General features: G+C 38.1%; 1 protein-coding gene and 1 pseudogene across 6 annotated transcripts in view; both read left to right on the top strand.

The window, feature by feature from the left end:
- The window catches only part of TRDMT1 (tRNA aspartic acid methyltransferase 1), a 43,280-nt gene extending 38,451 nt beyond the window's left edge, over positions 1 to 4,829 (top strand). For all 6 annotated transcript variants that reach the window (XM_045504725.2, XM_010966878.3, XM_045504731.2 and 3 more), the window contains one exon: positions 4,336 to 4,829. In XM_045504725.2, the coding sequence (XP_045360681.2) occupies positions 4,336 to 4,436 (101 nt within the window). In that variant the 3' untranslated portion in view covers positions 4,437 to 4,829. The remainder of the gene's footprint in view (positions 1 to 4,335) is intronic.
- Positions 4,830 to 5,773: 944 nt separating this feature from the next.
- Positions 5,774 to 12,192, top strand: LOC105078325 (glycine dehydrogenase (decarboxylating), mitochondrial pseudogene; annotated as a pseudogene).
- The last annotated feature ends 12,962 nt before the right edge of the window (positions 12,193 to 25,154 follow it).

Here is a 25,154-nt window from a genome sequence, read left to right as displayed (position 1 = left end):
AACACTAACCTACGCTTACTGAATGAAAGCTGCTGTCCTGACCTCGTTAATTCTAGGTTTCTTTGTTTTTGAGGATTATTATTATTTTCAATGTACCTAAGTTTTGAAAAAGTCACCTTTTAACTTTAAAAATGTATGTAAATTTATGTAAGTGGATGTGGATTTTAACATCTGTATGTAAAATGCACACACACTATATATAGTTTTTACAAATCTTACTGTTTTCAAACATTTCTCCTCTTCTGATATAATCTTAATATCACAAAAGACCACCCCTGGGATATTCTGAAAGTTTGTTTGTAGATGTATTTCTACCTCTGGCTACTTTGAAGTAAATAGTTTTTGAGATGACTAATGTGCTTGCCTAAGACATTATCTTTATAATAGCAATTTTATGATCATACTCAGTTGCAAATATGGTTTTATTATGGTAATCACTTATTTTATTGCAGTAAGTATCATGTCAAGTGTTGATAAAGCAACTTTATCAAGGTTTGAAATTTTGCTATATGAAATTTTGCTGTTTTTAATGATCTTTATTTTATTATCTGATTTTCTTTTCCTTTATTTAATTGCTATGCCAAAGGCCACTGAATGTGACATTCTGATATTATAATTAACATTATAGTGACCCTGTTATGTATGGACAGTCTTTTATGGTGTTATGTGCAAGGTTTGGTTCCAGCAAATGTACTATCTGTGGGCCATTTTTGTTTTGAAAAAAAAAAAAAAGTAGCAAATTTCTCCACCATGAGGAAGTCAATTTGTGGGAGCAGAGTATAAAAAAGCAACCTTGAGGGCCTTGTATCCAGAATATATAAAGAACTCTTGTGACTCAACAATAAAAAGAAAAATAATCCAATTAAAAATGGGCAAAAGATTTTAATAGACATTTCTCAAAAAAAGACAAATGGCCAATAAGCACATAAAAAGATGTTCAGCATCATTAATTATTAGGGAAATGTAAATCAAAACCACAATAAGACACTATTTCACAAAAAGACAAACAATAACAGTGTTGAAAAGATGTGGAGAAATCAGATCCTTTGTGTGTTGCTAGTGGGAATATATAATGGTGCAGCAGCCTTAGAAAACATCCTGACAGTTCCTGAAATGTTAGACATAGAGTGACTGTATGATCCAGCAGTTACACCCCTAGGTTTATATCCAAGAGAACTGAAAATATATGTCCACACAAAAACTTAATATGTACAGACATATGTACATGTTCCTAACAGTCATGTAATAATCAAAAAGTAGAAAAACCCAAATGTCTATCCATGAATGAATGGATAAATAAAATGTGGTATATCTATATGATAGAATATTATTCTGACATTGAGAGGACTGAACTATTGGTGCATGTTATATATGAATGAACGTTGAAAACACTAAATGAAAGAAGCCAGAAACAAAAGACAACATGTTGTATGGTTCCATTTATATGAAATGCTTGGAATAGGTAAATCCATGGAACAGAAAGTAGATTAATAGTTCAAGGAGGGGAAATGGAGAGTGACTGCTAATGGGTACCAGCATTCTTTTTAAAAAAAACTTTTCTATGGAAGTGTATCTTTAACATGTAACATTGTATTCATTTCAGGTATACAACATTACAGCATAATGATTCAGTATTTTTACACATTGCAAAATGATCACCCACTGCAATAAATCTAGTTAACATCTATTACTATACATAATTAGAAATTTCTTTTTCTTATGATGGAGACTTTTAAGATCTTTCTTAGCAATTTTCGAATAGACAACACAGTATTACTAACTGTAGTCACCATGCTCTACGTTAAATCCCCAGGACTTATTTATATTATCACTGGAAGTTTGTACCTTTTGGCCCATTTCATCCATTTGTCCCCTGCTCCCTGACCCCCGTAACCACCAGTCTGTTCTCTCTATCTATGAGCTAGGGTTTTTTGTTGTTGTTGTTTGCTTGCTTGCTTGCCTACTTGCTTTGGTTTTCAGATTCCACATGTAAGTGAGATCATACAGTATTTGTCTTTCTCTGATTTCACTTATCAAAATACCCTCAAGCTTCTTACGAATGACAAGATTTCATTCTTTTTTAATGGCTTAGTAGTATTTCTTAGTATGTATACATCACATTTTCTTTATCCATTCATCTATCAGTGGACTTTTAGGTTGTTTCCATATCTTTCTATTGTATATAGTGCTGCAATGAACATGGGCGTGTGCATATCTTTTTGAATTAGTGTTTTTGTTTTCATTGGATAAATATGAAGATTGGAATTACTGGATCATATGATAGTTTTACCTTTAATTTTTTGAGGAACCTCCGTACTGTCTTCCATTGTGGCTGCACCAATTTAAATTCTCACCAACAGTGCACAAGAGTTCCCTTTCTCCACATCGTCACCAGCACCTGTTATTTCTTGTCTTTAGGTTAATAGCCATTCTAAAAATGTGAAGTAATATCCCATTGTGGTTTTAATTTACGTTTTCCTGATGATTAGTGATGTTGAACATCTTTTCATGTGCCTGTTGACCATCTATCTGTCTTCTTTGAAAAAATGTTTATTCAGGTCCTCTGCCCATTTTTTACTCTGATTGTTTATTGTTTTGCTGTTGAGTTTTATGAGTTCTTTATATATGTTGGGTATTAATCCCTTACCAGTTATATGATTTGCAGATATTTTCTCCCATTCAGTAGATTGCCTTTTCATTTTGTTGATTATCTCCTTTGCTGTGCAGAAGCTTTTTAATTTGATATAGTCCCACTTGTTTATTTTTGTTGCCTTTGCTTTTGGAATCAGATCCAAAAATGTATGGACAAGATTCATGTCAAGGAATTTACCACCTGTGTTTTCTTCCAGGAATTTTATGGTTTCAGGTCTAATATTCAAGTGTTTAATTCATTTGAGTTAATTTTTATGCATGGTGTTAAAACAGTGGTCCAGTTTCATTCTTTTGCATGTGGCTGTCTCAATTTTCCTAACACCATTTATTGAAGAGACTATCCTTTCCCCATTGTATATTCTTGGCTCCCTCATCATAAATTAATTGACCATATATGCATGGGTTTATTTCTGGGCTCTCTATTCTGGTCCATTGATCTATGTGTCTTTTTATGCCAATGTCACAGTGTTTTGATTACTGTAGCTTTGTAATATAGTTTGAAGTTAGGGAGCATGGTGCCTCCAGCTTTGTTCTTCTTTCTCAAGATTGCTTTGGCTACTTGAGGTCTTTTGTGATTCCATATGAATTTTGGGATTGTGAATTCAATTTCTGTAAAAAATGCCATTGGAATTTTGGTAGGAATTACATTAAATCTGTAGATTGCTTAACAATATTCTCTAATTTATGATCATGAAGTATCTTTATTTGTGTTTTGTTAATTTTTTTCATCAATATCTTACAGCCTTTAGTGTACAAGTATTTCACTTCCTTCATTAAATTTATTCTTAGGTATCTTAATTTTTTTGATGTGATTATTAATGAGATTACTTTCTTATTTTCTCTTTCTGATAGTTTGTTATTAATGTATAGAAATAGCAGATTTCTGTATATTGATTTTGTATATGCAACTTTACTGAATTCATTTATTCTAATCATGTTTTGATGATGTCTTTAGGGTTTTCTATATATAATATCATATCATCTGCAGGCAGTGATAGTTTTACTTCTTCCTTTCCAATTTGAATTCCTTTCTTTTTCTTTTTTTTTCTTTTTCTTTTTGCCTAATTGTTTGCTGTGGCTAGGACTTCTTATACTATGTTGAAATAAAAGTATCAAGAATGGGTATCTTTGTCTTGTTCCTGAACTTAGAGGAAAATTTTCAGCTTGCCACTATTGAGTGTGATGTTAGCTGTGGGCTGGCTTTCTTTTTGAGGTGATGAAAATGTTCTGTAATTAAATAGTAGAGATGTATGCAAAATTCTGTGACTATACTAAAGAAACATTCAGTTGTATACTTTAAAAAGGTGAATTTTATGGTGTATGAATTCTATCTCCTTAATGCTGTTATCAAATGAAAGAAAATAACTGAAATAATGGTAGCCACTGCTTTTCCTAAAGTGCACTAATGTCCAGATTTGTATTAGTTCTGTGGATGCTATGTGTGTTACATGTTTGTGTATCGAGCATAATATAATATGTGATGTGATAATATCACATTGTGTAAACAATGCAATGTTATTTAATACTTTTGGCTTCAAATTCTCATTTATTAATTGAACTTCATGGAGTCCTTAAGGACTTACTTATATAAATAACCGCTGTGCTTTTACTAAAGAATACATCATTTTATTTCTGGTACTTAATATTACAAATGTATAATAAATTGTAATCTTTCTTTTCTAGGATTTCCTGAGAAGATTACAGTCAAACAGCGTTATCGTCTACTTGGAAATAGTCTCAACGTACATATAGTAGCTAAACTAATCAAAATCCTATATGAGTAATTTTTAAATAACTCTGAAAGATGGTCACAGTATTCCATCATATCCAGATGGTAATTTTGAAATTCTATTTTGAATTAATTTGGACAAAATTCAACTAACTTATCTTAATCTCTCTTTGATATGAAATTGAGATTTATCAGAAAAATGCCAATTTGTTTCCTTATATTTATATTGCTGTGTTTTGTAAGGTGAAAATTATTGTTATGCTTTAGGAGAATATATTTTTATATGAAATAATTAAATATATGTAAAATATTCTCTATAGTATGGTATAGACAAATTTAGGCACTTCAGAATTTTAATGTCTGAATATTTTATAAAGCATCATAACAGGCATATGAACCTGAGAAATTGTATATTTGTGCATATTAATTAAAGAAGTTGCTTTATGAATCCTGTTGTTTTACTTTTTAAAAATGATTCTTCCTATTTCTAAAATGATGATTGTAATTCTAGCCTTTCAAATGTTGAAAGTTTTAATTTTGATTTTTAACATTCCTTTATTTTATCTAAACCAAATATGTAGAATATTTTAAACCAAATTATCATCATTCACCTTATACAGTCATCTGAAGAAAATGTTAGGAAAAAAATAAGGCTGAATTCTTCATTACCTCTCCATCAGTAAGCCACAGAAAATGTAGGTGCACATTTCCTAATTATCTTTAATTCTATTTCCATCTGAAAGGCAAAACTCCTTCTTTGTTTGTACATACTTGCCTTTAGTTTGCTGTTTTCAGAGCTTGCTTCTGTCTTCCTTCTCAGCTTCTTGTTGTAAGTTGAATTTGCCATCACATTTTAAAGTCTATAGGAAAGCATTCATATTTTAGGGAGGAAACTCTGCCCTCTGACCCTATTTCATATGACTATTCTGTGAATTAACTTTTATGACTTAAGTTTCTCTGTCCCTCCCTGTCTGTAGACTTGGAATTGGGGTTCTAATCAGACTAAGTCTTGTATCATAAATCCCGTAGTTTTGATTTCAGTGATAAAAACAAGTGACAAAGAGAAATAGAAAGAAGACCAGAAATTATATCACAAAATTTTAATTTGTATTTTTCTTCTTAAAAACAATTCTGATGTGGAGAACTTGGAACTCTGTCTTGCTGGTGAGAATGTAAAATGGTGCAGCCACTCTAGAAAACAGATGCTGATTCCTTAAAAATAGTAACAGAGCAACAACTTTCCGCTGGTGTCCTGGCTCAGAGCCGCACCCATTCATTGCCCCAAAGATCCAACTGTCTCTCCGGTTTTCCAGCGGGGAGAGACTCCAGCCACCTGGGGGCAGCTTCCACCCAGGGGACTGTGACCAGAAGAGGGGCTGAAAGCATGGCTGACCCTCATGGGCCCGGGCAGGAGATGGTGACTATGGCCATGCAGATGTACGCCAGGGCCTGGGGGCTGCGTCTGGGCTTGGAGGTGTGGGGCCTCTTTGGGTGCCACAGAGCCATGACAGCAGTAACGGCAGTGGGGCTGGGGCCTCACACCTTCTAGAGTGCCTCCTGCCCAGACGCGATGACTTCTCTTGGAGGCATATTGGCCCCAGGGACAAAGACCAGAGGGAGATGCTACAGGCCCTAGGGCTGGAGAGCGTTGATGAACTGATCGAGAAGACCATTCCTGCCAGTATCCACTTGAAAAGACCCTTGAAAATGTCTGTGAAAACGAAATCCTTGCAACTCTGCATGCCATTTCCAGCAAGAACCAGTTCTGGAGATTGTATACTGGCATGGGCTATTATAACTGTTCAGTGCCACAGACAATTCTGCAGAACTTCCTGGAGAACTCAGGATGGATCACCCAGTATACTCCATACCAGCCAGAGGTGTCTCAGGGGAGACTGGAGAGTTTACTCAGACCATGGTGTGTGACATCACAGGCATGGACATGGCTAATGCATCCCTGCTGGATGAGGCCACCGTGGCTGCAGAGGCAATGCAGCTTTGCCACAGACACAAGAGGAGGAAATTTTTTATTGATCCCCGTTGCCATCCCCAGACAATAGCTGTTGTCCAGACTCGAGCCAAGTGTGCTGGAGTCCTCATTGAACTGAAGTTACCCCATGAAATGGACTTCAGTGGGAAGGATGTCAGTGGAGTGCTGTTCCAGTACTCAGACACCGAAGGGAAGGTGGAAGGCTTTACAGAACTGGTGGAGAGAGCCCATCAGGCAGGGAGATTGGCCTGCTGTGCTACTCACCTTTTAGCTCTGTGTGTCTTGAGGCCTCCTGGAGAATTTGGGGTAGACATCGCCCTGGGCAGCTCACAGAGATTTAGGGTGCCACTGGGCTATGGCAGACCACATGCAGCCATTTTTCTGCCAGAGAAAGCTTGGTGAGGATGATGCCTGGAAGAATGGTTGGGGTAACAAGAGATGCCAGTGGGAAAGAAGTGTATCGTATTGCTCTTCAAACCAGGGAGCAACACATCCGGAGAGACAAGGCTGCCATCAACATCTGTACAGCTCAGGCTGTCTTGGCAAATATGGCTGCAATGTTTGCAATCTACCGTGGGTCTCACAGGCTGGAACATACTGCTAGGAGGGTACATAATGCCACTTTGATTTTATCTGAAGCTCTCAAGTGAGCAGGGCACCAACTCCAGCATGACTTGTTCTTTGAAACTTTGAAGATTCAGTGTGGCTGCTCAGTGAAGGAGGTCTTGGGCAGGGCCACTCAGCGGCAAATAAATATTCGGCCCTTCGAGGATGGCAAGCTTGGTATTTCTCTTGATGAAACAGTCAATGAAAAAGATCTGGATGACTTGTTGTGGATCTTTGGCTGTGAGTCATCTGCAGAGCTGGTTGCTGAAAGGATGGGTGAGGAACGGAGAGGTATTCTAGGAACTGCCTTCAAGAGAACTAGCCCATTCCTCACACATCAAGTGTTCAACAGCTATCACTCAGAAACAGATACTGTTAGATATAGGAAGCAGTTGGAAAACAGACATTTCCCTTGTTCATAGCATGATTCCACTGGGGTCCTGCGCCATGAAGCTCAGCAGCTCTTCTGAACTCACGGCTATCACGTGGAAGGAATTTGCAAACATCCACCCTTTTGTGCCTCTGGACCAAGCTCAAGGGTACCAGCAGCTTTTCCAAGAACTTGAGAAGGATTTGTGTGAACTCAGGCTATGACCGAATCTCTTTCCAGCCTAACAGAGGAGCTCAGGGGGAATACGCCAGGCTGGCCACTATCGGAGCCTACTTGGACAGGAAAGGAGAAAAACACAGAACGGTTTGCCTCATTCCAAAATCTGCACATGGGACCAATCCTGCAAGTGCCCACATGGCAGGCATGAAGATTCAGCCTGTGGAGGTGGATAAATATGGGAATATTGATGCAGCTCACCTCAAGGCCATGGTGGATAAACACAAGGAGAACCTGGCAGCAATCATGATTACATACTCATCTACCAATGGAGTGTTTGAAGAGAACACTGGAGAGGTGTGTGACCTGATCCACAAGCACGGAGGGTAGGTCTACCTGGACGGGGCAAATATGAACGCTCAGGTGGGAATCTGTTGTCCTGCAGACTTTGGGTCTGATGTCTCACACCTAAATCTTCACAAGACCTTCTGCATTCCCCATGGAGGAGGCGGCCCCGGCATGGGGCCCATTGGAGTGAAGAAACATCTTGTGCCTTTTCTGCCTAATCATCCCATCATTTCGGTGAAGCCAAGCAAAGATGTCCAGCCTTTGGGTACCATCAGTGTGGCCCTGTGGGAACTCTAGTTCCATCTTGCCAATTTCATGGGTTTATATCAAGATGATGGGAGGCAAGGGCCTTAAACAGGCCACAGAAACTGCTATATTAAAAGCCAACTACATGGCCAAGCGATTAGAAAAACACTACAGTGTCCTTTTCCAGGGTGCAAGAGGTTATGTGGCTCATGAGTTTATTTTGTATACAAGACCCTTCAAAAGTCTGCAAATATTGAGGCCATGGATGTGGCCAAGAGGGTTCAGGATTACGGGTTTCAAGCCCCTACCATGTCCTGGCCAGTGGCCGGCACGCTCATGATTGAGCCCACCGAGTCAGAAGAAAAGGCAGAGCTGGACAGATTCTGTGACGCCATGATCAGCATTCAGCAGGAAATTGCCGACATCAAGGAGGGCCGCATCGACCCCAGGGTCATCCCCCTGAAGATGTTGCCACACTCCTTGATCTTCGTCACGTCCTCCCACTGGGATCAGCCATATTCCAGAGAGTGGCAGCATTCCCACTCCCCTTTGTGAAACTGGAGAACAAATTCTGGCCAACCATTGCCCGGACTGATGCCATCTATGGAGATCAGCGCCTGGTTTGTACCTGCCCACCCATGGATGTTTATGAGTCCCCATTTTCTCAACAGAAGAGGGCCTCTTCCTAATTTTCTCTCCCTAAGTTCAAGTGACTGATCTGATGTGCTTTGGAGTGTCTGATAAAGAAATCTTTCATTTTCCACCAGACTCAAGTAGTAGTTTTATGTACTGTGTATAGTTTTGTAATCTGTCCAGGTAAATGTAAATAGTTAGCCTAGTGAGTGGCAGATCATCATTGGAAGAGCGATTTGCTTTGGTGCCTCTGCTTTCTCATGTAGCAGTTGATGTTCAAGTTGCCTTGATTGGGACCATTGTTTTTTGCATAGAAAATCTGGAATGTGCTAGTAACTTTTTAACTTCAGTGTACCAAGTTTGCAGACTTTATAGAGGCTATTACTGGAGATTTGATAGACATTTTTATTCCAAATAAGTCCTTGTGGACTATGCCATTTATGGGAAATCCCAGGGCAAATATTTACATTTTATATACACTGAAGAAATTTTTTTCCTCCTACTAATTTGCCTAATCTGTAATAGCATTTCTGAGTGTTTTCCTTTTTCCACAAGTGTGTTTTTTTTAAATCTGCAATTAATAATACTCTAATAAAAACATTGCAATTTGAAAAAAATAATGAACATAGAACTACCACATGATAACAGCAATCCATTTCTGAGTATATACCCAAACAAATGGAAAGGAGGGACTCAAACAGATATTTGTATACCAGTGTTCATAGCAGCATTATTAACAATAGTAAAAAAAAAAAAAAGTGGGAACAACCAAAGTGTCCATTGGTGGATGAATGGATAAACAAAATACGATGTAGACATACAATGGAATGTTATTCAGCTATAAAAAGGAAAGAAATCCTGACACATGACAACATGGATGAACTTTGAAGACATACTCAGCGAAATGAACCAGACCCAAAACGACAGTTTGTATAATTCCACTTACATGAGATACATAGAAGAATCAAGTTCATGGAGACAGAAAGTAGGCTAGTGGTTATCAGGGCTCGGGGGACCTGGGGCCTGGAAGTTGGTGTGTAACGAGTATGGGTTTGGGGTGGTAAAAAAGTTCTGGAGGTGGTCAGTGGTGATGGTTGCACAACAGTATGAACGTCCTTAACGCCACTGAACTGCATACTTGAAAACTGTTTAAATGGCAAACTTTATGTTATGTACAATTTACCACAATTGAAAAACAAATTCCTTACCACCTTTTTTTCAGAAGCACTCACAGAAAACTATGGGCATAGGGAAGCTGTGAGCCAATGCAGATTGCGTCAACAGCCACTATCCACGTTTTGTGTGTGTGTTTAGAGATAAACCTTAGTGCAAGTCTCATAAATCATAGCATACGACTGTCTGCAATCACTTTCGTGCACTTTCACTGGGTTTTCCTCACCGCTGAGAAGAATCTTACCAATAAAAAGGGTCAAGAGTTTTACTCTGATTACTCTGTAATTGCAGTGTCGTGTGCCCCACTGAGCAAAGTTACACAAAATGCGTTAAGCTACACATCACCAGCTCTAGCCCCACGGAAGCTCTGTGGAGATGTTTGCTTACAAACTGAAAGGAAAAGCACAGCTTTGGGAAATGTTTAAAACTATTGAAGTATATCCATGGGCAGGTAGATGGTGTTTCCTGCCCTTAACTTATAACTGCAAATAAATAGCAAGCACCAAACTCAGACCTTAACGAAGATATATTTACCAGGGTGTCATTTAATTAGCATATATACCCATGCATAATTTAGAATATGTCCTGTTGCCGAATGCCCACTATACGTTATTGGTAATAAATATGCATATGGTTTGCCTTGGGAATTCTGTTTTCTGATATTTGGACTGCTATAAACTTACTCAACATTTTGGAAAATACAGCTTCTTCCTTTGAAAAAGAACTGTGTAATTGAATCTTTGCCATTTTTAACAGGAAACTGATTTTTCATTCTCCCTTTTGCATCACTGACTGTCTTTTAAATGGCTCGCCAAATGATCTTAATTTATTTTATACCCTACCCCGTATTTTAGTAAGTTTTCCATACCCAAATATAATGAGTGAGATAATCAGACACACCAGTACAAACAAAATGAATCGAATTGGAAAATGGTTTTGAAGAGGAGTTGGGTAGTCATAGAAGAAGGAGCCAGAGCTTGATAACAATCTTAATCCTTGGTGACAGGCAGTAGAGCCAGATGACAGTGGGGAGGGCGTTAGTGACCCTGTTACTGAGCATCAGCTGACCCTCTTCAGTTTCAGAGAACCCCGAACGTTGTGTGCAGTCAGACCTGCACTGTAGGCAGTGCCCTGTGCCTTGAAAACTGAGAAAATTCCTCTCGCTGCCAGCAAACTTGCTCCCTCTCCCAAGACAGAGCCTTTTGAAAAGATAAAACCGGTGGTTGAAATTGTGAAAGTCGAGGGATTACATAGCACTTAAAAAAAAAAAAAAAAGAGGTAGTAGGTAGGATTCCTTAACAAAAACCACAATCTGTCCTTTGTTCCAACTTCAACCTCGTTTGGGTCAGAAGTTATTAAGCTGGAGACTTCTGAGGATACAGAAATGAAGCTAATGACAAAGGAAGCTGGTTTGGTTCGAGCTGCAGCAGTGCAGAAAAAAGGAGTGAGCGCCGCACCCCCCGGCCTCAAGCAGCTCCTGAAGGATGCTTTCTGCGGGCCAGCTGCCACGTTTGCATCCCGGCTGAAGTGGCTCTTCTCGCTCTTTTTGTTTGGGTAACTTTACAATTTAAAATACAAATTTGGAATCAACAGCTTCCCAGATAAGCCAAGATAACACAATAAGGATTTAAGCCTGTATGGCCACCCATTGTAAACGGACTTACGAACAGCTTTGGACTTTGAAACTGAGTGAGGGTCAGAGGTTTCAGCAGTCTTCTCATAGCCTGTGATTGAATGGGTTACATAATGTTACAATGTTCACGACAGCCTTGAACCCCCCGGTACTGGAAGTCGCTTCCTCTCAACTTCTGATGTCAAAGGGTGCTGCATAAAACTATCATGTCACCTTCTTAACGTGCATCTTTTTAGACCCACCTCCAATCCATCCTCTTCCTTCTCCATTCAGCGTACTCTCCAAGATGTCTAGTTGTGCCTAGAATATTTCATTTGGTGAAGTCCCTCTGCATATTTTATTAAAAAGTAGTAAGAATCCCACATATGTTCTTCAACTTCAGATTATACCAGTCAATCTCTGCACCATTTTCCCTCTCCTGTCATTCTTTCACTTTCCTACTAAAATTTTAAACTTCAGTTTTTTAAAAAAAATCCTCACTTCTCTCCCTTTCTCTCGTTAGGACTTCTAAGAACATTTTACCTCATGCTCTTCAAAATCTTATGCAACTGTTAACTCCAACTACATTACTATTTCTGTCTTGATTTGTGAGTTGATTCCTTTTTAAATGTATTTATTCAGCACGTGCAAAGAACTTTTTTGGCATCTTACTCCCCACGTTCTCAAAGAAATTTGTTACATGTTTACCGTAGGTTCTGAGTCTTATTTTCAGTTACACCCAGCGCTTACAACTCTTCCTCAGCTACACCATACTTGCTCCCTAAAAGCTTCCAGAATCTTATTTTTTTCTACAGATCTTAATTTAGGTAGAAATTTTCACAATAAAATAGAAGGCAGGACATTAATTTTCCCATAGAACTCTTCTTTTTAGCCTTGGGCTGTTCTTATTTATTTGCTTGTACATATTATGGCTTCATTGTTTACTTCAGGTATTTGCTCTGTAATTTATTTTGTTTGCATCTTTATTCATATCAGGGCAGATTTAAACTATAAGAGTGTGCATATGGAACATGTTTATTTAGCCAAGTTGGCTCTATAATCAGGTGAGATCCCCCACAGAGTCTAAAGAGAGAGGAGAGAGAGGTTTGGAGCTGGACTTGTGTCCATTCCTGAAGATTCAGTCCTCAGACCTCTTCACCCTTCACTGTCCAAGCCATTTTTTCTCAGAGATCTCACCCTTTTCTACAACTGCTTTTTTTGCCCATGACACCCAGAAAATTCTAGAATGCTCAAGCTGGGACATTTCTCATTTGAATATCTTCCTGTCACGTCAAGTTTAGCATATCTGAAAACAATCATCTTCCATTCCAACATTAGTTCCACTCATGACTAACTTCAATATTTCTCTTTATGGTACTGGCTCCCTCCCACTCTCCCAAGTTCAAACCACATCATCCAACACCATCTTCAGCTTCATTCTTACTCTATTTCCATTTATCAGCTTCTGTTAATAAAGTGGCCTTCCCAAGAAGGCTTTCCCTGAGCTCTGATGCATTTTAGGAAAACTGAGAAAAACTTGCTTTAAAGTCTGAAAGTAAACATGCATATTTGCAACCAGCTTTGAATGCTTGGCTAAACATGTGGACATTTAACAGATTTCTGCCTTCTGAATTTAATCTAGCATAAATATAATTTTTATTAAAATAGTTGTTATTTTGCTTGCTTAGCTAGTTCCTTACACAAGTACAGTTAAATTTTACACACACACAAAAAGGTTGAAAATACCTAATGGAATGTGATGCTCCTTGTGTAATAGATGCAAGCTGAGTTTGCTCTTTGAGGGCTCACCCTAGATGTACAGACAGCAAGTGACATCGTTGCTATAATTTGAATTGGTTTTAAATGAACAATATTCCATGGTTTAGAGAATGTAAACTTCTAGGAGGGCAGGGATTTTTATTTTTTTGTTTTTATTTATTTATTTGTTTTTTCACTGCTACCTTACCAGTGACTGAAACAGTACCTGGTACAAAGTAAGCACTCAATGAATACTTGTTAAGTGAGTGAATATAGTCACCATACTCAATTGATATGGAAAATGCTGAATGCTATCAGACTGTGGAGTTTAAACACTGTCCCAAGAACTATTTAATTTGTGTACCTCTATACACAGAGCAATAGCCACATTTACTGAAGTTTGAAATATGTGGTTTAAAAATAATTCTAGAATATGACTTGAGCTTTTGGCTTTTGGGGAAGTTGTGCAGATAGGAAAATTTTTTAAATACTGTATTCTGACTTGTTGTCTGGACGAGAGAGAAGACTCATTTCTCCTTGCTCCTCCCTGATGAGTACAATTACCAATTCTGGATAAGTATGATTATAACATAACGCAAGAGGGGTCAGAGAGAAAAGTCTGAAAGGTGTAAAGAAGAAAACAAACCAGTCAAGTACTCCCAAAACTGGAAGGGGAACATAATTATGGGATGTCAGGGTGTCTTATGACCTCCCACCCAACAGAAGGACAAGGTGACCCAGGCTTGGTGTTTCCTGACCACCAAGCTAGCAACATAAGGGAGCCCAGGATGGAACAAGTCTTGCCAGCAGCACCAGGTGAGTCTGATACAACTAAAAAGGTTGATGTATAGGCATCCGCACTGACAAGGGTCCAGGGGAAGCGTTACTTCCCTGCCAGGCCCGAGACTCCTCCCACTTGCTGAGAGACACCGGGCAGCCAGAGGGCACTGGCAAGAGGGATCTCATCACCAGACTACCTGACCTGGAAGTCTCTTCATCACCATGAGCAGGAGGCTCTCTCTAACCCAGAGGTACCCGGTGACTCGGCCTGGGGAAACCTTCTTCCCCCTGAAGTAGAACCATCAGGGACCACTGTGAGCTCCAGCAGCACCAGGTAAACTAAATGAACACTGCAAAGGCTCTGAAACTTAAACGGCCACCTGAATTGTAGACCAAAAGGTCCTGCATGCTGGACATAATCATGGTGACTGTCTGCTAAAATGAAAGATTGAAAGAGGGCCCAGAATCTTCTAACATAATAAACAAAATATCCAGGATACAATCTAAAATCACCTGTCATACCAAGAACCCCCACAAAAAAAAAGACAAATAAGAAAAGACAGCCAACTGATGACACCACCAAGATGAATCAGATGTTGGAATCATCTGATAAAGATTTTTAAAGCAGCTGTCATAAAAATACCTTAATAAGTAGTTAGAAATTCTTTTGAAACAAAAAATACAAAGGCTCAGCAAAAAGAGGGTTTTTTTTTTAAGTTAACAAAAGAACTACTATGGTATGTGCATTATATCCCAATATTTTTTTAAAAATGGCAATTACATAACTGCAAAATACAATAACCAAAAAAAAAAAAAAACAAAACCCAACTCATTGGATGGGTCCAATAGCAGAATGGAAATGGCTGACAATAGAAGCAGTGAACTTGAAAATTAATCAATAGAATTACTTAATCTGAATAACAAAGAGAAGAAAGACTAGGGGGAAAATGAGCCTCAGTGACCTGGGGGACAATAACAAAAGAGCCAACTTTCATGTATTTGGAGTCCAAGAAGTAGAGGAGAAAAAGAATAGAGCCGAATGAATGTGCAAAGAAATAATGGATGAAAACATCTCAAATTTAGCAAAAGATGTACAGGTTCAGGAAGCTGAGTGAATCCCAAACAGGATCCCATGAAAGAAATCCACACCAAGACACTTTATAATTAAACATGTAAAAACTAAAAACAAGAAAATTAAAGCAGCCAGAGAGAAGTGACACAATTGGAATGAGATCAGATTTTTCATCAGAAACCATGGGGGCTAGAAGGAGGTGGCACAAAATTTTTCAAGTGCTGAAAAGAAAAAAAGATGTTAACTGGAAGTTCTATGTTTGTCCAAACCATCCTGCAAGAATGAAGGGGAAGTGACAATATTCTTAAATAAAGCAAAACAAAGTGTTTGTTGCTAGCAAACCTACCCATGTAGAATGGCTATTGGAAGTTCTTCAAACAGAAATAAAATGATAAAAGAAGGCATCCTGGAGCATCAGGAAGACAGAACAATGGGAAAAGCAGAAATATGGATACATACAATAAAATATACTTCTCCTCATGAAGTTTATAAATCCCAGTTGATGACTGAAACAAAAATTGTAATATCATCTGATGCTCAAGACAATGATATTTAAAAGTGGGGAAGTTAAAGGGACCTACGTGAAATGAGATTTCATTTCACTTAAAGCAGTCAACAGTGATAAGTTATGTATTGTGTATTATTATGCCCAGAGCAATCACTGCAAAAACTATACAAAGAAATGCACTCAGAACCACTGTAAATAAATCAAGACAGAATCCTAAGAAATATTTAACCCACAGGAAGGCAAGAAATGAGAAACAGAAGAATGGGAAGAAGAGGAAACAAATAGAAAACAAATAATCAAATAGCACACAAGCTCTACCATATCAATAATTGTCTTAAATATAGTTGGTCAAAATACACTAATTAAAATACAGAGATTGACAAAGTGAATTTAAAAACATGATTCAATTCTATACTTTGGTAAGAAACCTGCTTCAAATTAAATGATGTAAGTAGGTTGAAAGTAAAAGAATGTTAAAAACAAGACCCACCATGGGAGTCTGCCTTAATGGTATAATTCAAAGGGACAAAGGGATATAGGAATGAAGATATTAAGCATAGCAAGACTGGAAGCAGATTAAATGCTACTGTATTAGTGCTACAATAAAACAATGCTAAAATATGTGATTGTGAAACCAATCAGTAAAACATTAGGCAGCAAGCAGCCCCTCTGAAAAACAGTTCAGCAGTTTCTCAAAAAGTTGAGTTACCATGTTACCCAAGAGAACTGAAAATATATCTACACACAAAATTGTCCATGAATGTTCACTGCAGCATCATGCATAACAGCCATAAAGTGGAAATGATATTGTGTGTATCAATTGATGAATGAGTAAACAAAATGTGGATATCCATACAAATGGATTCAGTCATGAAAAATGATGAAGTCCTGGTACATGCTGCAACATGGATGAACCTTGAAAACAATTTGCTAAGTGAAAAGAAGTCAGACTTTGAATATTACATTGAATATAATATATCACTTTTATAATTAAAAGTATTCTTTCTTTCAAAACCAATCCTCTATTCCACATCTCTACCATAGAGTTTGAACATGGTACTCAAGCTCTCAGGTCACAGCTTCATTTGCATTCTGATGGCATATAATACCGTCTCCTCTCTAGACTTCTCCAGGACGAAGTTTGCATCTCACCTAGTTCTGTCTCCTCAGCATCTCTAATAAATAATTGTCTAATAAATCTGACTTGAATATGAATATGCTGAGTATCATAACAGAATCATTATGTCTTTTCTGACTTGGGGAGTTGTTGGAATAATTCTATCTATCAGCGTAAACAAAAATAGCATATTAGATGTTATAAGAAAAGTATTTCATGCCAGAATTGTGTATAACTCCTAGGGGATTGTTTATGCCTCCTCTAAACACAGGCTAGGAATTGTTGACAAAGCCTGATTTAGCAGTACTTGTGTAATAAATATAGCCCAAGCCACTATTTAAAAGAAAAAAAAAACATACAAAGGGACCAAGGCTTTGGTTTTTATAGATCTTAGAATAATGACACAGAAAAAGACTGAGAAGTGAGATCATCTCATCCGTCTTCCTGCCCTTGATGACAACATCTTATATCTTCCCACAGATCTGTGTGGCACTTCCATTAACACATCCCTGGGGGGGATGGCCCCCTTTGCAAGACACCAGCCTTGTTAAAATGCTCCTCCCATCATAAATCACAGCCGTGGGCCAAAGCCTCCCATCGCCAGATAAAGGTGCCTCTGTGCGCCGCTTCTCTTTGTACCTCTCCAATGAAAAGTACAAGAGGCAGAGCTCTGTAGCTGCCAAGAATCTCTGAGCCCTTCCTTCTCCCCTCCTCAGTGGCGACACGCTCAGTTGCTCTGTTCCTCTCATCAAACACAGAATATTGTTACAAAAATGTACTTCCTCCTTTTCAAAAGATTGGAGTAGTGGTGATTTACCACCCACATTGCTACAATCACTCTCAATGAAGTATTAATACAACCTGGCATTTTCTCTGATTATAGTATAAACATCATTTCATTGTCTTGCTCAGGGCATTTAAGGCGTCACCGAGTAGAACATTTATTTTGTTCTTTTTAGGTAACCTTGGAAAGGGATGTCAGGAGGGTTTACCCATGGTCCTCATCAAAGATAACCTCCACTTCACAGCTGCACACCTTCATGGAAATCAAGCTCAAATGTAGCCAGCCAAAGTGCTGAAATCCTGGTGTCCAGAGCTTTGGGAGTTAGAGAGGGTTGTGTTGTGTTTCCTTACTGATTTTTGAGCCATTAATTCTAGCAACTGATGTTTTCTCTGCTGTGTGTCCCATCCTTAACCAGTCCCTGTCTCCACAATGACTCCAGGCTCCCTAGTACATATTTTTCATCTTTCAGAGTGTGTGACATTAGCTCGAGTTAACATGTAGACTGTGTGTGTGTGTTCGTATGTCTGTACATGTCCCATTAGTACCCCTTTGCTCCTTATGTGAAGCTCTATCCTATATTACACTCCTCCCTCTGGTTGTGAATTTTCTGATTATATCCTCTTTGTGCAGAGATTATTATACTTAAAAAATCTGAAAAAAAGCAAAGAAATCCTCCAAACTCTAAATAATATGTAACAAAATCTACCTTCTCAGGAAAATCTCTGCCAAACCTGAATTATTCAAATGGTAATGATTAACTCCTAATTCCATTTCCTTCTACTCAAGGGTAATTGCAATCATTGTAATAATGAGCATGGAGACGAATGTCTGGATTATGTTCATTGAGTCAAGACCACACTGCATTCAAAAAGTGCAGTTCCCTGCCACAGTGGATTTCATAATTTCCTGGAAGGTAATGCATCTCCCATGAAAAGAGCAAATGAATCATTTTGAATTTACATCAGTTTACATAATTATTTTATGTAATCCTTCGTGGAAAATGAATAAACAATTAGAGCAATAATGTTCAGAAATTCTGTAGAAAATTACAAAAACTGGCATATGTAAATGTACCTTTCAAGCAATGTATATCCCTGAAAAAGACGCTGAGTTGTGTCACAAAGGTTGAAAAAGATCATTATATTCACAAATGTTTTCATTAGTGACTAAAAGCACACTGATTCTACAGTGCTCTGTTTTAAACTGATATGAAAATAGAAAGGGATTCAGGAAAGCACCAAAGCCAAACTGAAGCTGTGATAATAGAAAAGAACAAATCTGACTCCATATTAGACCTGTTCCTTTGGCTTTAACCCTGAGCCCTGTTTCCTAGGCTCAGTCTTGCTAGCTCTGCACCTTTTGTAAAAGAATGTTGCCTAGAGCCTGAAATATACAGGAGAGGCTATTCTCAAGGCTCTGACCTTTAAGGAAATTAACACTTTTGCATTTATATAAAGATAACAAGTTGCAGAATAGAAAATAACATTTGTTTTGTTACAGGTTTTACAGAGGCACCATGACCTGACCCACGTGGATGGCTGCAAGAACAAAGGATTCCAAGAACAAAAAATCCCTACACCAAGAAATTTGCAACAATCAGTCACACCCCCTCCCCTTTTTAGTATAAAAGGAGCCTGAATTCTGACTTGGGATAAAATGGTTCCCCAGGACATTAGTCAGCCACCTTCTTGGTCTGCCTGCTTTCCAAATAAAGCCACTATTCCTTACCCCAACATCTTGGCTTCCAATTAATTGGCTTGTCATGTGGCAAGCAGAACAAGTTTGGACTTGGTAACCAAGCTATAAAATGAAATGGGGCTAGAACAGAGGATATGAGACTCTTGTCATTCTTCCTCCAAAGCACCTCTCCATTTCAACTTTTCTTCCCATTCTCATGACTCCTACACTGATCCAGCCCCTGCCCCTCCACATGAGTTTAGCTGACTTATCAGAAATGTCACATAAGGCTTAGTTCTCTCAGGATACAAGAGCAGCTTCCCATTAAATAAAAGGGATTAAATCAAAATTCTCCAACTTACCACTTAAGGCCTTTAATCAATGCCCCACCTTTACTCCGCCACCTTTCTCCAAAATGATCCTCTTGGATTTATAGAACCACCATATCTACAGTCTGCCTAGAGTGGGTTTTGGACCTCTTTCAGTTTGGTACATGCTATTTTCCTAAAAGTATATTAGTATATATTTTGTCCCATGTTGCCATGCCTGTCTTTATAATGTTGCTTTATTATAGTGCCTTAGATTTGTTCATATGCCTCTCTTGCAAACCAGAGAAGGTCATGATCTTTACTTCTTTGAATTTCCTTCATTGTTGAGGATGTCATATGTCTGGAATAAATCTGTACTAAGATTGTAAAACAATGGAATTCAGATGAAGCTAGTGGGAATGAAAAATAAACCTTGGGATATAAAATAACAATGATAGGAATTATGTTAATATAGAATTGGGGTGCTCTCCAAGAATTTGGGGGGTCGATATGGGGAAAAAAGGGCTAAATAAAGTCTACACACTTAGCAGTATAATTTCCAGCAAACTTTCCTCATCCAGGTAGAAAACTAGAGTAGTGTGTGTGTGTGTGTGTGTGTGTGTGTGTGTGTGTGTGTGTGTGTGTATGAAGAAAGTAAATGTCTCCAGGGGGGAAAAGATACCTTTAAAAATGGATATTTGGTGTTCCCCAGTGAAATTGCCAGCTTATAATTCAACCACTCCATGATAAAGTCTACTATTTATGATCACCATCCATGCACACAGAGCTTACCATCCACTCTTTAGGGTCTTATTCTTAAATTTACACATAAGGATTGATAGGTACATGAGGAAAGCCCTCAACATGGAATAGAAAGATCTAAACAAGCAAATAGGAGAAAAAGAACTTAGAGAAATCAGAGACCATGTGGTAAATAGAAGAAAACTTCAAAAAGCAGCCATCGTATTTTTAGAGTAATAGATGCTACAACATGAAGCAAGAGGTTTTAAAATTAAAAATACAATGCCAAAATTTTAAAAATCTATAACTTTTAAAAATCTATAACTTTTAAAAGATAAGTACAAAGAATTTCTCAGAAAGTAGAACAAAAGAAGGTAAAGAATTAGAAACTAGAAAAGGAAGTTATGGAAAATTAGAAGTTCAACCTAAGGAAAAAAGAAAAATGGAAATACAGACGCAATGAGGGAGGCCACGTGGCCCTCATCTTGAGTGAAGACGTCTTTACCCTCTGGGTCAGGGATGGAGGGTCTTTGTAAAATGCAGATTTAGATTCAGTAGGTCCAAGATTGAATCTGAGATTTTTGCATTTCTGACAATCTCCTAGATCATGCCTGTGCTGGGTGCATGGACCACGCTTTGAGTAGCAAGACTGCAGTTGAAGCCATATCTGGATCTTCTCCATTCCCACCAGGATTGGGAGCACAAGTCAGCAGGTTAACTTGAATTATTGATTAGCAATACACTGCACATGCGGATGGAGAAACAGAAACTGCCCTAATTCCATACACCACGTGTAACAACTGCAACAAAGCAAAGCATATTTACATGAACTTTGTTATAGCATTACTGAGTTCAAACTTCTGCTCGCCGCATGACAGGCCAATAAATCGGGAGATGAGGTGTTGGGGCAACGAATAGCGACTTCATTCAGAAAGCAGGCAGACTGAGAAGATGGCAGACTGATGTCCTGGAGAACCATCTTCCCCCAAGTCAGAATTCAAGCTCCTTTTATACTAAAAAGTGTCTTTGTGTCAGAATCCTTTGTTCTTGCAGCTGTCCACATGGTCAGGTCATGGTGTCCCTGTAAACCTCCAACAAAACAAACGTTGTTTTCTATTCTGCAGCTTGTTACCTTTATATGAATGAAAAAGTGTTAATATCCTTAAAGGTCACAGCCTTGAGAATAGGCTCTCCTGTATATTTCAGGCTCTAGGCAATGCTTTTTTACAAAAGGTGCAGAATCAGCAAGACTAAACCTAGAAAACAGAGCACAGGGTTTGAGCCAAAGGAAGAGATCAAATGTGGAGACAGATTTGTTCTTTTCTATTACAATAGATACAAAAGAGAGTAAAGGCTGATAAGTGGAAATCAAGTGTACAATAGACCTCATGACAAATTTAAGATATGTAAACGTCATTAATATTATCAGTGTTCAGAATTAATATTTTTTTCAGTGGATGCAAAAAAACGTGTACAAAGGCTTTCTTTGGTGTATTGTCACATGCAGTCCCCTCCTCCAGCACGGAGCCACTCCCAGAGCAAACCTCCCTATCTCTGTTTCCTCAGCTTCACCTTGAGGAAGAGTTTGTTTCCTTCGGGTTGTCTGCTCTTGGAGACTCTGGGATTTAAATTTAATCTTGCTTTCCACTCACCCACATGGAGGTCTTCCTTGCTTCCTGGAGCCACCATGCCTGGTTCTCAGACATCAGTTTGTTTTTGCCTCCCGTCCCTGCAGCAGGTAAACTATCACCTTCACTCAAAATCCCCAGTGCGTGTCTCTGTTCTGGAATCCTCTTCTACAAAAGGGGAGATTGGACACCCCTGATTTTCCTTGCACCCAAGATTTTTAAGTCAGTAGAGGATTCTTATATTATTTCTTGCTTTAAGAAACCCAAGTCCAAGTGGTGGAAGAGGAGAGTTATTTACATGATAACCACAGTTTATACTTAGTGGACACTTACTGTATGCCAGAGACCAAATGTGCTAAACATGTTGTATACCTTCAGTGATGTTGTCATTATCTTCCTGCTGATGAAGAAGCAGGGTCCCATGGTCAGAAAGTGATGGAGCTGGGTTTTCAACCCAAATGAATGAGCTTCTAAGCCCACATTCTTACCCTCAACCCAATGATCTCCCCTAGACCTGATGCTGGAGGGCAAGATCTGCAATGGTTCCACTTTGTATTCCTGTCCTTTTGTAGAACGGCTAATATGTAAAGGGCATATAAAGAGTATTTGTGGAATGCATTTTGAATTCGGGAGGAAATAGGAGCTTTGCCAGTCAATGAAAGATAGAATTTCAAGTCTATAAAATGTTTACTAGAAGAAGGAGAGAGGGGAGATTATTCACCTTCTAAGTCTGAAGGTCATGGATTCTAAAATGATTTTAACTTGTCTTTGCTGAAGAAATTCCAACTAAGGCAGGTAAAACGAATGAGTGATAATGCTATGGAAACAGCAATTGATTTTTATATCGCTTCCACCGAGTCATCATCTGCAGACTGATCTGTCTATTGATCTCAGCTTGAGCTGAGCAGGTGAGCTGGATGGAACGTTCCCTAACTCGTCACCCAAAGTCAGCGAGACCTTGAAAGAATATTTCTTCATTTTCTTTCTAACATGAGGGATGGTTAGGAATTGGATGGCAAGATTGGGAGCACAGAAATTACTTTGTGTAATAATAAACCCATTAGTAAAACAGGAAAATTATGTTTTTAGAAAAAGGAAGTTTTTATTGAAATCATGCCTGAGACATCTTTTATTGCACTAAAAGATTTGCTGAGTGCAGTGATCTTTAGGAACAAAGAACTATGAAAATAGTCATGTTCAAAACTCAGAGTTAGAATTGTCCTTTGTGTTGGAAGATTCTAACTCATCCTATTGTATCATATTCTTAAATTTGACAAATAGTTTCCTGAGTCAAGATCTTCCCCCACCTCCACACCAAATTGTTAAGCTTTTAAACATACCTTGGACTAATGTAACTTAAAAAAAAATGTATTCAACTTGAAATAACATTGTGGTATGACACCCATTTCTTAACAAAGTAACAAGAAATTCTTCACTTGACCTCGGTCTCCCCTTAAGAAAACAGCAGCTTGCCAGCTATTTCTCCTATTTTAGTTGTGGTGGTTGAATAGAACAGATGTAAAACAGAATTACATTTCTGCATAGTATCAAACTGCAGAGCCTTATTTCAGGGAGTAGTTTAATATAGATATTGTCTAAAATTTTAAGTGGCACTTTAATGTTTTTTCACAGGCTATTTTCTACATTTTTGAAATCAATGAGTCTACATGCAAAAGCATCCTTTTATTTCTTGACAGTTTCTATAGCAACCAATTTCCATCCCATCTTCCTAAGTCTGGTTTCAATTTTCTTTTAATTGCAAAATACATGTAACATAAAATTGACCATTTTAGTCATTTTTAAAGTTCAGTGCCATTACACATTCACATTGTTGTGCAGCCATCACCACTATCTAGACCCAGAACTTTTTTTTTGTCTTTGCAAACTGAAACTCTGTAACCATTAAACAATAATTCACCATTCTCTTCTCCCCTTGACCATCAGCTCTGTACACCACTGTTCTACTTTATGTCTCTATGAATCTGACTACTTTAGATTCTTCATACGAGTAGAATCATCCAGTATTTGTCCTTTTGTGACTGACTTATTTCACTTAGCATAATGTCTTTAAGGTTCACCCATGTTGTAGTATGTGTCAGAGTTTCTTCCTTTTTTAAGGCTGAATAATATTCCATCACATGTATGTAACACATTTTGTTTTACCATTCATTATCTGTCAATGGACACTTGGCTTGCTTCCATATTTTGGCTATTGTAAATGATGATGCTATGAACATAGTTGTACAAATATCTCTGAGTCCCTGTTTTCAACTCTTTGGATATATACCCAAAAGCAGACTTGCTGGATCATATGGTAATTCTATGTTTACTTTTCTGAGGAACTGCCGTACTCTTTGACAGTGACTGCACCATTTTACATTCTCACCAACAGTGCACAAGGGTTCCAGTTTTTTCTCATCCTCACCAACACTTGTTTTCTGCTTTTGTTTGTTTGACAGTAGCCATCCTATGAGTGTGAAGTGGTACCTCATTGTGGTTTTGATTTGCATTTCTCTAATGATTAGTGATGCTGAGCATCTTTTCATGTACCATTTAGCCATTTGTGTATCTTCTCTGAGGAAATGTTGATTTTCTTTGCCCATTTCTTAACTGGATTATTTGTTTTTTCCTGTTGAATTGTGGGGATTCTTTATATATTCTGCATATTAACCTCTTATCATATATATGATTTGCAAAATGTTCTTGCCATTCTATGAGTTGCCTTTTCAATCCGTTGACAGTGTCCTTTAATATACAAAAGCTTTACATTTTGAAGTAGTCCAATATATCTATTTTTTTTCTCTTTTGTTGCCTGTGCTGTTGGTATCATATTCAAGAAATCATTGCTGAATCCATTGTCATGAATCTTTCCCCCTAAGTTTTTTTCCAAAGAGCATTACAGTTTTAATTCCTATTATTTAGGTATTTGATTCATTTTGAGTTACTTTTTGTATCTAATGTAAAGTCAGGGTCCAAATTCATTCTTTTGCATAGGGACATCCAATTTTCCCAGTAGCATTTGTTGAAAGGTGGCTACTTCTTAAGCAACGACCATTTTAGTGGATGTTTCCAAAGCAGTTTGTTACTGTTTCAAAGGTCAAACAGATAATGATTAAGTTGTGCATCACTCAGAGGTAGATTTTGACCCCTCACAAGTTGAAGAGTACTGAAGATCTAAGATCATTTACATCCCCAAGGAGGAAAAAGTAACTTAGCCTTCTAGGGCAAAGAAGAAAGAACTGAAA

Source organism: Camelus bactrianus, chromosome 35, assembly GCF_048773025.1.
Source record: "Camelus bactrianus isolate YW-2024 breed Bactrian camel chromosome 35, ASM4877302v1, whole genome shotgun sequence".
Classification (NCBI taxonomy): domain Eukaryota; kingdom Metazoa; phylum Chordata; class Mammalia; order Artiodactyla; family Camelidae; genus Camelus; species Camelus bactrianus.
This window is presented reverse-complemented; position numbering and strand designations above follow the sequence as displayed.